Source organism: Nannospalax galili, unplaced genomic scaffold, assembly GCF_000622305.1.
Source record: "Nannospalax galili isolate Female #2095 unplaced genomic scaffold, S.galili_v1.0 scaffold219, whole genome shotgun sequence".
NCBI lineage: Eukaryota > Metazoa > Chordata > Mammalia > Rodentia > Spalacidae > Nannospalax > Nannospalax galili.
Window position 1 is genome coordinate 839,600 of NW_008342641.1, and position 12,729 is coordinate 852,328.

Below are 12,729 nucleotides of genomic sequence, written 5' to 3' on the forward strand. Positions count from 1 at the left end.
TAAAAAAAATTATTACATATAAATCTATTGTTTGTTGAATCATAATAGTTCCATGTTAGAGGCCTTAGAAACTAAACACAACTTTAAAGATTGACCAAGAAGTTAAAATTAACAGAATGGAACATCTAAAATTTCTCAGTTTCTTTTCATAATGATCACGGGTTGAAAGAAAGCAACAAACTGAGCTTCTCATTAGTGTTGTCACTACTGTTTTCCCTAATTCTAAAATGCAAACTATTCAAGAATTGCATTAGTGATAGTTAATTTCATCAGAATCCATAAATTATATGTAATATATCAGGGCACTGAAAAATACATATAAGCTGTACGTCCTAGATAGCTTTAATTGTCAACTTGATTCAGCTTAGAGTTATCTGAGAGGAGAGCCTTGATTAAGGAAATTCCTAGATCAGGCTGGCCTGTGGCCATGTCTGAGGACTGTCTTGATTATTAATTGATGCATGAAGATCCAGCCCACTGAAGGTGGCACCATCCCTAGGGAGGTGGTCCTGGCCTACATAAGAGCTAGTAGCTAAGCATGAGCCTATGAGAAGAGTCAGAGAGTAAGCCAGCAAAACAGTATTTCTCCATGGTTTCTGCTTCAGGTTCTTGCCTTGACTTGCCTTGATGTCCCTCAGTAATGGACTGTGACCTAGAAGCTTAAGTCAAATAAATCCTTTCCTTCCTTAAGCTGCTTTTGGTCAGAGTATTTTATCACAGCAACAGAAGCAACTATAATACTGTATTATATTAAATACCATTGAAAAGTGCTAAGAGAATCAAGCAGTCAAGTGTATGAAAATCAGCAAAGGAGAGATTCATAGCATCAATGGACACATGAAATTTGAAGGTAAATGGATGGAACTAGAAACTGTTATACTAAGTGAAGTAACACAGACTCAGAAAACCAAACGACATATGTTCTCCCTTATATGCGGATCTTAACATCAAATCCTTATGTGTGAGTATGTATCCGGATATAACTGCAGGAACCAGAATAATGAACAGGAACCAGGGAGGTAAAAGGAAAGAAAGAACATGAGAGAGAAAAACAGTAGGAGACAGGTGTTACTAAGGGAGAAATGGATAAAATGGGGGTAGTTAAATGGGAGGAGGGAGGAGGGGTTATATAAGGAACATTGGGGATAAAGAAAAAGGAGCTCAAAAGAGATGGGTCCATAGGAGACTGATATTAGCAGGGGAGAAATGGGGATACTTTAAATGGGGAAATTTTGGTGGAAGGCTTAGATAAGAGAGAGAAGAGAAATAAATAATGCCTAGCCAGTATTAAAAAAAATAAAGAGGGAATCATATGAGTCCAACAACCTAATGACAAATTATATATACAGTATCTTCACATGAGTCCATGTGGATAGCTAAAGGCTACATAACAAGAAATAATTTCAGACAAGTGAAACCTTCGATAGTTGGCCAAGGTGGTTCAAGAGACTCCCAAAGTTATACAGGCTATTGCCATAGTCCTTGATGGTCTCCCAGAACTTGAAGATGGACCCTACTGCTTAAGACAGAACATACGTTGGACACTGGGTTTGGAGCAATAGAGCTTCAACTGACCTGAAACTACTTTCCCTGAAGGCTAGCTCTCATAGCTTTGGAGAGAGCTATGAAGGTGCCAGTGGAAAACATTGATCAATGGTCCAACACCAGCTTCAAGACCAATTAACCACATTAATGGACAGCACAGAATATGTCATTGGTGCAGTAGTGGCACTTTTATCTTAGGGGTAATCAACAGCTACCTAATTGGACTAAAAGTCTACTCAATGGGAGGAAACTCAAGTGTGGTACAGATCTTAGAAATAAGCCTAACACTGTCACATCCCTAGACTAATGTAATTTGTTACTATGGGCAAAATATGTATCCTTACATTTACAGACAAATATCCCAGTCACCACTCATCAAAGAAGGTTATTTTGCACTAGTTGGAGACTATTACCAAGTACCATAACTGGTGACACACAGACATTGTCTATGAATTGCCGAAGTCTAAGTGACACATCTACAATGCAACCTCAGGCTGGCCTCGAACTTATAAAGTAGTCAAACTTCTAATCCTCTTACCCCCATTTCTTGAGTGCTAGGATTGCAGGCATGAACTAGGGGTCCAGTTTTATGCAATGCTAGGGTCTCAAACCATGGGTTTTGTGCATGCTAGGTAAGCACTGTACCAACTGAGCTCATCCATGGCCCCATTTATCACATTCTGAACTGAAGAAAAGCTCACCAAGCATAGCATCTCATTGTATCACAACAATAAATTATACGATAAGTGAATAATACATGCCTGACTAATTTGAATACTCCATCATAAACTAAGCTAAATGCTGGCTAATATAGATTTTACTTTTGGTAGAAAGAACATATAATCTTTTTGCTTGTTTTAAAACTACCAGTTTGACTGAAAAACATAAATTAACACTTTGTTTTTGATGGAAAGTCAGAAACTTTTATTATTTATACAATATAGTTAATTATTTCTCTAAACAAATTTTGTTCTAGAACAAACATAAACTAAGTAAAATATTCTAAAAAGAACTAGGTATTACATGGAAAAGAATATAGTATTTAAGACTGGGAGTAAGGCTCAGTGGTATAGTGCTTTCCTATCATACATAAGACCCACATTCAACATCTAGCACTGTGAAAAGAATGACTACAGAGAATCAATTATATGATAGAATCTCAAACAGAGTAAGACCAGGCAACAACAAATGAAGAACTTCCACATTAAACTCAGAGAAAAACTTAAGACTTCAATGACCTGGGAATAAAACTCCATTATAGAGTGCTCAACTAGCAAGTGTGAGGCTCTGTGTTCCAGTCCTAGCACTGTAAAAATACATAAATAGATAAATAAATGAGCAAGGCACCCAGATTCCAATATAGTCATGTAAAACTGGCTTATTATACACTAACAACTTCCTCTGATAAAGAAAGTTTGCCAAATATGAATTAGGAAATATGAGTTCTCAAAGATATACGCTTCTTAAACCTGGGCAGAGCACTAATTCAAATGCCACTTGTTCTGTAATAAATTGAGTTGAAATATAAGATAATATATTTTTATTTGGTATTTTCAGTGTGTGTGTGTGTGTGTGTGTGTGTGTGTGTGTGTGTGTGTGTGGTTGTCTTGTTCTGTTTTTGCAGGGTTACAGACTGACCCCAAGGCTGTGCTGATATAGGTAAGTGCTCTGCCATTGAGCTCCATCCTCAGCTCTATGTAATTCTTATGTAAAATTGACTGTGATGGATAATCTTCATTATCAAGTTACCTGGATTTAGAATCATCTAGGAGACACAACTCTGGGTATTTCTGTGAGGGGGTGTGCAGAGAACTTCAGCTCAGAAAGAAAGACCTACTCACAAAGTGGGCAACATCCATGGGCTGGGGTCTTGCACTGAATAGAAAATGAAAAAGGAAAAAGCCAGCATACCCTTCTGTCTGTATCCTGTTCCATCAGAATGCGAGTGTCCCACCAACAAGCTTCGGCCAGCATTCCTCCTCACCTACCTTATACACAGTGTATATCCCTTTACATTTTAAGCCAAGATTAATCCTTTCTCCTTTAAGTCATTTCTTGCCATAGTACATATTTGGTCACAGCAAAGAGATTAGCAACTAATACAGTACTTATAAGTAATGTGAGCCAAGTTAATATAATGATGTTTAACCCAATTTAGTCTTAAATGTTTATCGTATATAAAGAACAAGAAGAAATTCTCTTTTTACTTGCTATGGGCCAATGTTTTTGTCTCTGAGATACTATAAGAAATTTGTTCCCAATTTTTGGGCAAAATACTGCCAAATCATGAATTTAGTGAACACATATTTCATTTTCAAGAAATAAATATTTTTACTATTTTGTGAGTCTAAGAAATCTTTTTTCTTTTGGTCTTTTTGAAGCAGGGTCTCCCTGTGGCCCCAGCTGTCCTGGAACTCACTACGTAGACCAGACTGGCCTTGAACTCACAGAGATCCGCCTGCCTCTGCCTCCTAAGTGCTGGGACTACAGGTGTGCGCCACCATGCTTGGCAGAAATCTTTTCTAAAACACTGCATGCTTCCACACAGGTTATTCAGAAAAGAAAAACGGCAAACAACAATTTGTGAACTGTATGCTTACTTTGTGTATGTTTATCTTTGCATAATGACAACTAAAGAAATGCTTTAATGTTCACCTTTAGCTGTAGTGTCTTCTCTATGTTTTCAATCCTTCTTTCAGCTTTTTTCAGCTTCCTTAGTTCCTCAGAGTCCATGAATGAGCTCTTTGGGGACAAAGACCTTGAGCGTTTTACAGGTGGTTCCTCGAGAATAAAACAAGGACATGGTTGAAGTAGTTGAAACACTGGATTATGAAAGACATGCAAAATTAAAGAACAAGTAATTCTGAATACTAATAATGAATTATAAAAAAAAGTCCTGCATGGAATACCAGAGAAATAACAAGCAGAATTACCACAGTGCTACCGCTAAAGGTTTCTCTGTGACTCGTTAATGAGAATATTCATTTACATTTACATTGTTTCTTTCAGAATAATGATGTCCCATTAGGGAAGACTAAAGGGTTATAGACTCAGAAATGCAAGAAACCTCATTACAAAGGAGGGGATAGAGGCTGGTCTAATTGCTCTATAAGGGTCCAAGGTTACACTTGATAGGACAACCAGAAACAAGAGGGAAAGGATTTTTTTCCCTTTGAAATAGTTTAACACACTGTGAAGTTGAAGGAACAATATGCTTGAGGAATATAAATACAACAGACAGTAGATCTTATACCATAATGACCATATGGTCATTAACTATAATGTGGCTAGCTAGAGACAAGAATGTGTGTTTGTATTATATACAGCTTCATATACCAATCTGGAGAAGGAATACAGGCAAGCAACTATTGAGCTGGGCAGCAGTGTTCCTCCTTACCCGTGTCCTTACAAAAGAGAAAGAAAATGTTCAAAATTTACCTCTCCTTTTCTGGGCTTTCATGAAGAGTAGGAGAGATAAAAGTAATATATTTTAAAACTTCAGCAATACAGCAAGCAACAAAATAAGGTCATATATACTGTTGTTTTTCAATATTAAGGAATGCTCTCTTTCCGTTAAATGAGTCTTATAAAATTCCTTCAAAATGACAAGAACTATAAAATGTAGTTATTTTTTATGAATAAATGAATTTCATTCCTTTGAAAATTACTTATTATAAGGTGTAAGTAATAGTTCATAGATCCATTAGTCTAATTTCAAATATGTCTTTATTAAGACAGCTCACTCTACTTATAGAAAATTTTGGAAAAAAACTAAAAGCAATCATCCTGAAAACATTGTTTTTGCTTACAGGACATAGTCTTCCTCTATTGCTAATGTTACATGTAAGAAAAAAATTGTCTAAAACTCCTTACTTTTAGGGAATTGTTATTTCAACTTATCTAGAAATATATTTATAATATAATATAGTGTAGCTTTATAATATAGTTTTTATATTAGTTAACATTCTGTAAGTATTATGCTATATAATGCTATGCAGATACAATACCATATTAAAAAAGAAAAAGTGTGAAATCAGTTATGGTAAAATTTGTCAATTTATCTTTATTGCTGTTCTTTAAATCTATACAAATACAAATTGATGTTAAAAATCTACTTGGTATTTTATATCACAAATGGGCTGTGCTTAATATAGCATATTGGAATAGAAAAGGAATATTACATACATTTTCCTTTCAATTAAAACTAGAAAAATAAATAGCCACATTTTAAAATAAGCTCTATTAGGTAGAGGATAGAAGCTTACCAAAACTGTTCAATATACTATTACTTTTCTGACAAAACAGATATATTACTAATAATATAATTAATTTAGCCACATATTTTTTGGTCTTTAAAAAGGAAATCTCCTTTCCTAGAAGGAACTATATCAAGCATTTGGCATCTAACAGTTTTTAATTTCAATATATATTAGGAAAGAAATGCATGTTTTTCTGCATTTTTTAACTTCTCCTTAACCGGTCTTGCCGGCCTTCTCTTGACTAACACACAAAATGACAAAAATCTCTACCTTGTGTTTTCGTTCTGCATGGGTGATGCTCTTCTCTGAGTATTTCTGAGTAGAAGATCTATTCTCCAACAGTTTTTCATTTGCTGCTTTCAGTCTGTCCTGTAAATATTCAATTTCTGACTTCTGGGAGACCATTAATGTTTCCAAGCTTGATATCGATGGCTGTTGAGACAACTTTTTAAAGTACATAAAAATACATGTATGATTATGCTTATGTCACTTACAAATATATGTAAGTTTACATTATACCATATAAATCATAAACATTCATGGAAAAATTCATTTTAATAGCAGACTACAAACTACAAGAGGCTGGAGCAAACAAAGAGCCTATGCTTTGTATGCACAAGGCCATGGGATACACACCTAAAAGACAAAGAAGACTAAACTAACCATGAGCTAAACCATATTATTTTAATAAAATGACATTTTTAACCACACATCATGAATCTGTATATATAAATATTTTCATAAATAGTGTTGTCATATACATATGATGGAGACAAATATAAATTTTATAGCTCCATGATATATACCACTCATCTATGGATCAGTCATATAAGATTTATGTTTACAAACAAATGACTCCTCACGGACTGCTCAAACTATCCTCTGAATACCTAGAGTCATGAACCTGAGAGAAGGCAGAGTAGTACCATGCAGGTCTACTTAGCCTATGAGCTAATAATATCATTATTAATAATTAGTAAAAGCCACGGGCTAATAATAACCTCTCCCAAATTCGGAAGCATCTAGAAGTCAGTGCACTATTCAGCATTCTCGTTAGGCATTTGTTCATGTGCCAAATAAATTGCTACTGGTAGGCCCCAAATTTTAAAAGAAGTCAAGTTAGTAAGAAAATTATGTTTGTAGGAAACTTGTGCTTGTTTATTTAACCATACAAGAGTGTTAGATCTTAGCATTATTGATATGGATCCAGGAGCCCTGAAAATATTTTTCATTTAAAGTTATGTACAGAGAGATAGAGAGATGGCTCAGAGGTTAAAAGTACTGGTTCCTCTTGCAGAAGACTGCGCTGAAAACTGATGTTTTCCTCCTAGTTACACTGGGGTTATGAGTTTTGGAGAGGAAGATAATATAAGTGACATAACATTTTTATTACATCCTATAAATTACTGTATTAGCCCATCTTCCATTGCTACAACAAAACACCTGGAGCATCATACTCTATAAAGAAAAAAGGGATTTTTATCACAGAGTTTTGGGAGTTGAAAGACCCAGCAGCAATGGTTCCAGTTTTGGAGACAACCTATCTGGCTATCTCACAAAATGGTAGATGGCATCATTGCCATAGTTAGCTTCAGTTCTCAACTTGACATACTCAGGAAGAGGAAACCTCAATTAAGGAATTCCCTCCATTGGACTGGCCTGTGGGAATGCCTGTGGGTCATTTTCTTGATTGCGAATTGATGGAGGAGGGCCTAGCCTTTGTGAGCAGCGCAGACTCTATGTACGTGGGCCTGCACTATTATAAGAAAGGGAGCTGAGAAAGACAGTCAATAAGCACCACTCCTCTATGTTGTAGGCTTTAATTCCTGTCTCCAGATTCCTTCCTTGGTGTCTCTGAAGGATGGACTATAATCTAAGCCAAATAAACCTTCTCCCCTCCAAGCTGGTTTTGGTCAGTTTTTTATCATGCAACAGAAAGCAAACTAAAACAATCCTGATGGAAGTATGTTTAAGAGGGACAGGTCAAACGGTAGGATATCAAGCACAGATTCTTCTAAGAACTCTCTCAGCAACTAACTGACAAATCCCACAAAACGACACCAACCCCTTCCAGGAGCAACCCCCTCCACAACCTAAGTATACCCCACCAGGCCCATAAAAGATGCTACCACCTCCTAACATCATCCCATTGAAGAACAAGCTTCCAAAGCATGATTGAGAAGACAAACTATAAGCAAGCCATAGTAGGTATGTACTGTCAACTAGGTTTATGACACTGGCTGAGGTGGCATTTATTACATTATTATTAAGTCACTCTTGAGTCTTACCATACTATATTTTGACCTGCTTTCTGCAACATTAATCATGAATGAATAAGTATGCAATTATTTTACATATATAGTACATATATGATGATATATCCCCAGAAGTCTTCATCTATCATATATCCTTATCCTCTTTAAGAGCTGTTTATACATATAAGAAATCAAGTCAATGAATTCCCTTCTATAGAAGTCCATTCTATTCCCTTTACAATCTTAGAATCTTTGATCTTGGCAATAATTATTTTACAATTTTTTTCTATAAAAAAAATCTTAGGTTACCTTTGAGTTTACATTTTTGAAATATAATGGTATAGTACTAGACCACAGAGTCAATCTGATAATATTCAGTGGAACGTGTATCTAAAAACCACCGTTGGAAACAATTATGTAACACTGTCAAAAGACAGTGCTTTGGGTGTTGAGGATGGAACCTAGAGCCTCATGTATGAAAAGCATATGCTGTGTAACATTTTTATACATGTAACCCCTCAGATAACGTTAATAAAAATCCTATAAAAGGTAAACTATAGAAGTAGTGGAATCAGTGTTGAGTCAATTACATTTCTTTTAAAAATTATATAATTTAGCCAGGTGTGGAGGCACTTGGGAAGGAGAGGCACAGGATCACAGATTGGAAGCCAGATCCTGTTAAAAAAAAAACTCCAAGGGCTATTGATTTAGAGCGATGGTAGAGTATCTGCTCAGCATGCAAACAGCTTTGATTTCTTCAAGTACCACACACAAAAAAGGGGAAAACCCATATAATCCAAACATTTAGTCATGTTGCCTTATATCCAAGCCGATACTGAATAGTGTTTTCTTATAGTGGAGGCTGACTGAGTACTGCCTGATAAATGCAAACTGTTTCATAGCTGGGATAGTTTCAAAGAAACAAGTTAAACTGTTTTATTTTACTAGTAAATTGTAATTAAATGTTTATTTCATCCTATAAAACGCCTAAATACAACAGCGTTTAGTGAAAACGTAAGTTTTTACCAGTTTCCATACATTATCTCCTTATTTAAGAAATTTGTTAATTAGAAGTCTGCCAACACGTAATGTAGCCTGTTGAAGGAAAAAAAAAAGAGACAAAAGGAAATGAGCTTTCAACAAAATAAGTACTTTCTTGTAAAGGGGTATTTCACTGAAATCAAGTGCAGGCACAGGTGTGTTTATAGTCTATAATGTGTATGTTTGAATATAGAATATGTATCTTTATGTCACAGAAACCATCAGAATCCATTGATTGTTAATCCATAAAATACATATTGTTAGCTGAATCATCCATAACCTGAAAATTCACAGTTTTAATAAGGGTCATTATATTCTAAAGATGCAAGGGAGGAAAATGGCACAATTTAATGATACTGCAAATCAAAAGTGCTATCACAAAAGTTCACAAATGTAATTAGCATACCACTCTTCGTTACACCTGAGAGAGAGAGACCACTAAAGTGAGAATTTTCTGATACCAATGAATGCAGAGACCACTAAAGTAAAAGTTTTCTAACATCAATGAATGTACTCTCTTCTTAAAAATATGAATATTTACATTTCTTCCACCTACTCACTTTTAACTCAAATATCCTCATATTGCATGAAAAGTCACAAAATAAAATGAATCACCATCTCCTTCCATAAATGGCATCCAAATTTCACATTCTAGAAAAATTCAGTACTACAGACATTAAAATCTAACTTTCCTTACATATAATGCATCCATCAAACAGTCGTTAATAAATGGCAAAAATAAAGGCAACGCTTCAATGTCATAACTTCCATATACACTCAACACTGATTGGGTTACACAAGGATGACTGCATTTGGCAGGCAGTAGCATCTGTGTCAGAAACATTTTCAAGCCACAAATTAAGTTTTATACTCTGACATGTAAGCATTATACTGCACTGACAAAAATTAGTTGGAACTATACACCAAAGACCAATATTTAGAGTGTTTATTCCATATTGTACACAGGGACTATAGGTTTCAACACTAAAAATGAACTAATCCTGAATGTGCTTTAAAACTTTTATTAAAATACTGAATTGTCCTTATGGCTCTCCTTATACCAAAAATGATAAAGTGAAACATTATTCAGGGTTTTCAAGAAATATAAGCCTCTCGTTCTTCCAAAATTCACAAATCTGAGTATTTAAAGTGTATGTTAATGATATCCTAAAATGAATTTCTAGGTTAAAAGAATTAAATTTCCTCTGTGGGATATCTCTAAATATATGACTTTGGGGTGCAATCCATTATCTATTATAATACATATTTTAAGTTTTATAAACACTTAACACTTATGTCACCAATAAGAAAATCAAAATCTGTGCACTAATGATCTAAGCAGGGGACTATGCTTGTTATGCACTATCATCTCTATACATTAAAACCTCAATCATACTCAAACAAATCCACTAAAGTGTGGTTTTCAATCTGCTAACTATGCATTCCATAATAGCCTGTAATTATTAAAAACTGACAAGAAAGCGACGCCACCTGTGTTTATGTGAAGCCAGGTAATGAAAAAAACAACAACGCTGTCATCACCTCTCAATTCCTGATTGCATTATCAAAACTGTAGCCGAGTTTGGCATCTGGGTGTGACCTTGTTAACTGCTAGGGTAATTAAATTTATTCTATTGGGAAAAAGGATGATAAATTATTAGCAAGAAGATTTTGTTCACATTTTATTAAATTGGCCTGTCAAAGGGTTGGCCAAATTATCAAGGGCCTCATTTATTGGAGGCCAGCCATATTGCCACATCTGTTACAATTATTTATAATTTCAGCAGTTGAAAACCAACTGAGTTAGGCATCCGCCATGTAAAGTAATTTACAAATTATCTGATGAGGGAGTGTTTTAGCTTCTCCCTCATTTCTAGCCAGCAGAAAGCCGCGCTGTAATTACAGAACACGATTAGGTTCTTTGGGGAACTTATCTTGCACTCATAGCCATAGTAAGATGCAGCAAGAACATATGGAGGAGCTTGTGCTTCTACTCCCCGAAGCTCGTGACCCGCCTGCCGCTGAGCCCTTGAGTTGAATTTGAATGAGAGTGCCATGGCTAATGTTCTACACATGCACCATTTATGCCACAAAACAAATCGGATCACTGTTAATTATGAAGCAGCTATAATCAGGCCTTCACATCTGTGTTATGTGAAGCGCAGTAGGCTGTATTCCAATAATGTATGACTACCTTTGGGTCGCAAATTGTGAGCCATATTGCCTCAGTAGTAGTTACTGAATTCAAAGTAACTCCTTTGATAAAAAGCCCATCAAATAGATATTTTTATCCAGCTTTATATGAAAAAAAAACCAAACAAATCCGCAAGTCTTCCTTTATCAGCTATTGACCAGAAGAGTTAAAGCATATGGCACAAGTTCATTAATGAACGGCACAGAGCACTGTAATTTAATGAAACCACTTGAGCTATAAAAATCAGATTTAGTTAATTCCCCCTTTCCCATTTTTTTTCACAATTAGCCTAAATCTAGGATTCTACCTACTAAGTTTTCAAGATACAAAATATATATATTATAAATTTATAATATAAGAATCTTATACTGTCCAATGAATAATTTTGAAAAAGGGCAATAATAGATTTTACATTGAATTCCATTCACAATGTGAATTCCATCACAAATATCATATAAAATAGCCTGAAGTATTTGTTTTTCAGAAGTGAAGCCTAGCAGCTATATTCTGAGAAAAAATATTGTTTATACCATGAGAAATTTTTTCATGGAAAGGCAGCTAAGCAGGATGCACCCAGATGGCAAAGCAGCTACAGTTTAATTAATCCACTAAAAGCCATTCACATTTCAGTAAGGGTAATGTAATTTTGAATAATAGTACAGAAAAAAAAAAACCTCACTAAACCTTCTTAAGTTTTATTACAGCGGCAAGAGAAGTGCCAGTGCAGAGCAGTCAGATTTGAGGTGCAGCTGCTGCTGCATATGATAAATTCCTAGATTTTAATACCTTGGGATGTTTTATTTTTGAAACTTAAAGTAAGCTTAAAGTATCAGAATATCTTTTGGCAGCATTTTAAAAGCAGAACTATCTTTTTTCATGTAGGAAAAAAGACTTGTATGAATAGAGTGAGCCCATGTGGTGAACAGAAAGCACAAAGAGCTTTAGAAAAAGTTAAGATTTATACGAGATAAAGACTTCAAAATTCTCCTTTAAGACACTTCATCACTTATCAAAGCCAAAAATCATGTCATACTATTATATTCTGTTGTTATTTCCTTAAGAAATAATTTCCCTCATACTTGCATACACATATATATAACTGAATTACCGAGAGGAATTAGAAGGTAGGGAATATCAGTATGATCACTGTTTGATACAAGCATGTAGGAAAATATTGCAATCAACTCCATTCGTTTGTACAGTTATGTTAATAATTGAAGTAGAATATCAAAATAAAATATATAAGCTCCTGAAAACACACACAAAGTGCTTTAGAATAAATGAAATAAATATTTTAGACTGAGTTTACATATATCAGTTAGAAAAGCAATTAAGTGTGAAATGAGGAGGTAAACATGATTTCAAAGTAAATTATTCATGGTATCTGGTTCTAATATATTAAAAAGTTTTAGATCTAGTAATACTATGATATCTA

At 34.8% G+C, this 12,729-nt stretch overlaps 1 protein-coding gene across 7 annotated transcripts in view; it reads right to left on the minus strand.

Moving 5' to 3' along the window:
* The window catches only part of Cntln (centlein), a 327,688-nt gene that overhangs the window by 153,196 nt on the left and 161,763 nt on the right, over positions 1–12,729 (minus strand). For all 7 annotated transcript variants that reach the window (XM_029566247.1, XM_008838744.3, XM_008838743.3 and 4 more), the window contains 2 exons: positions 6,075–6,248; positions 4,201–4,326 (listed from right to left, as the gene is read on the minus strand). In XM_029566247.1, the coding sequence (XP_029422107.1) occupies positions 4,201–4,326; positions 6,075–6,248 (300 nt within the window). The remainder of the gene's footprint in view (positions 1–4,200; positions 4,327–6,074; positions 6,249–12,729) is intronic.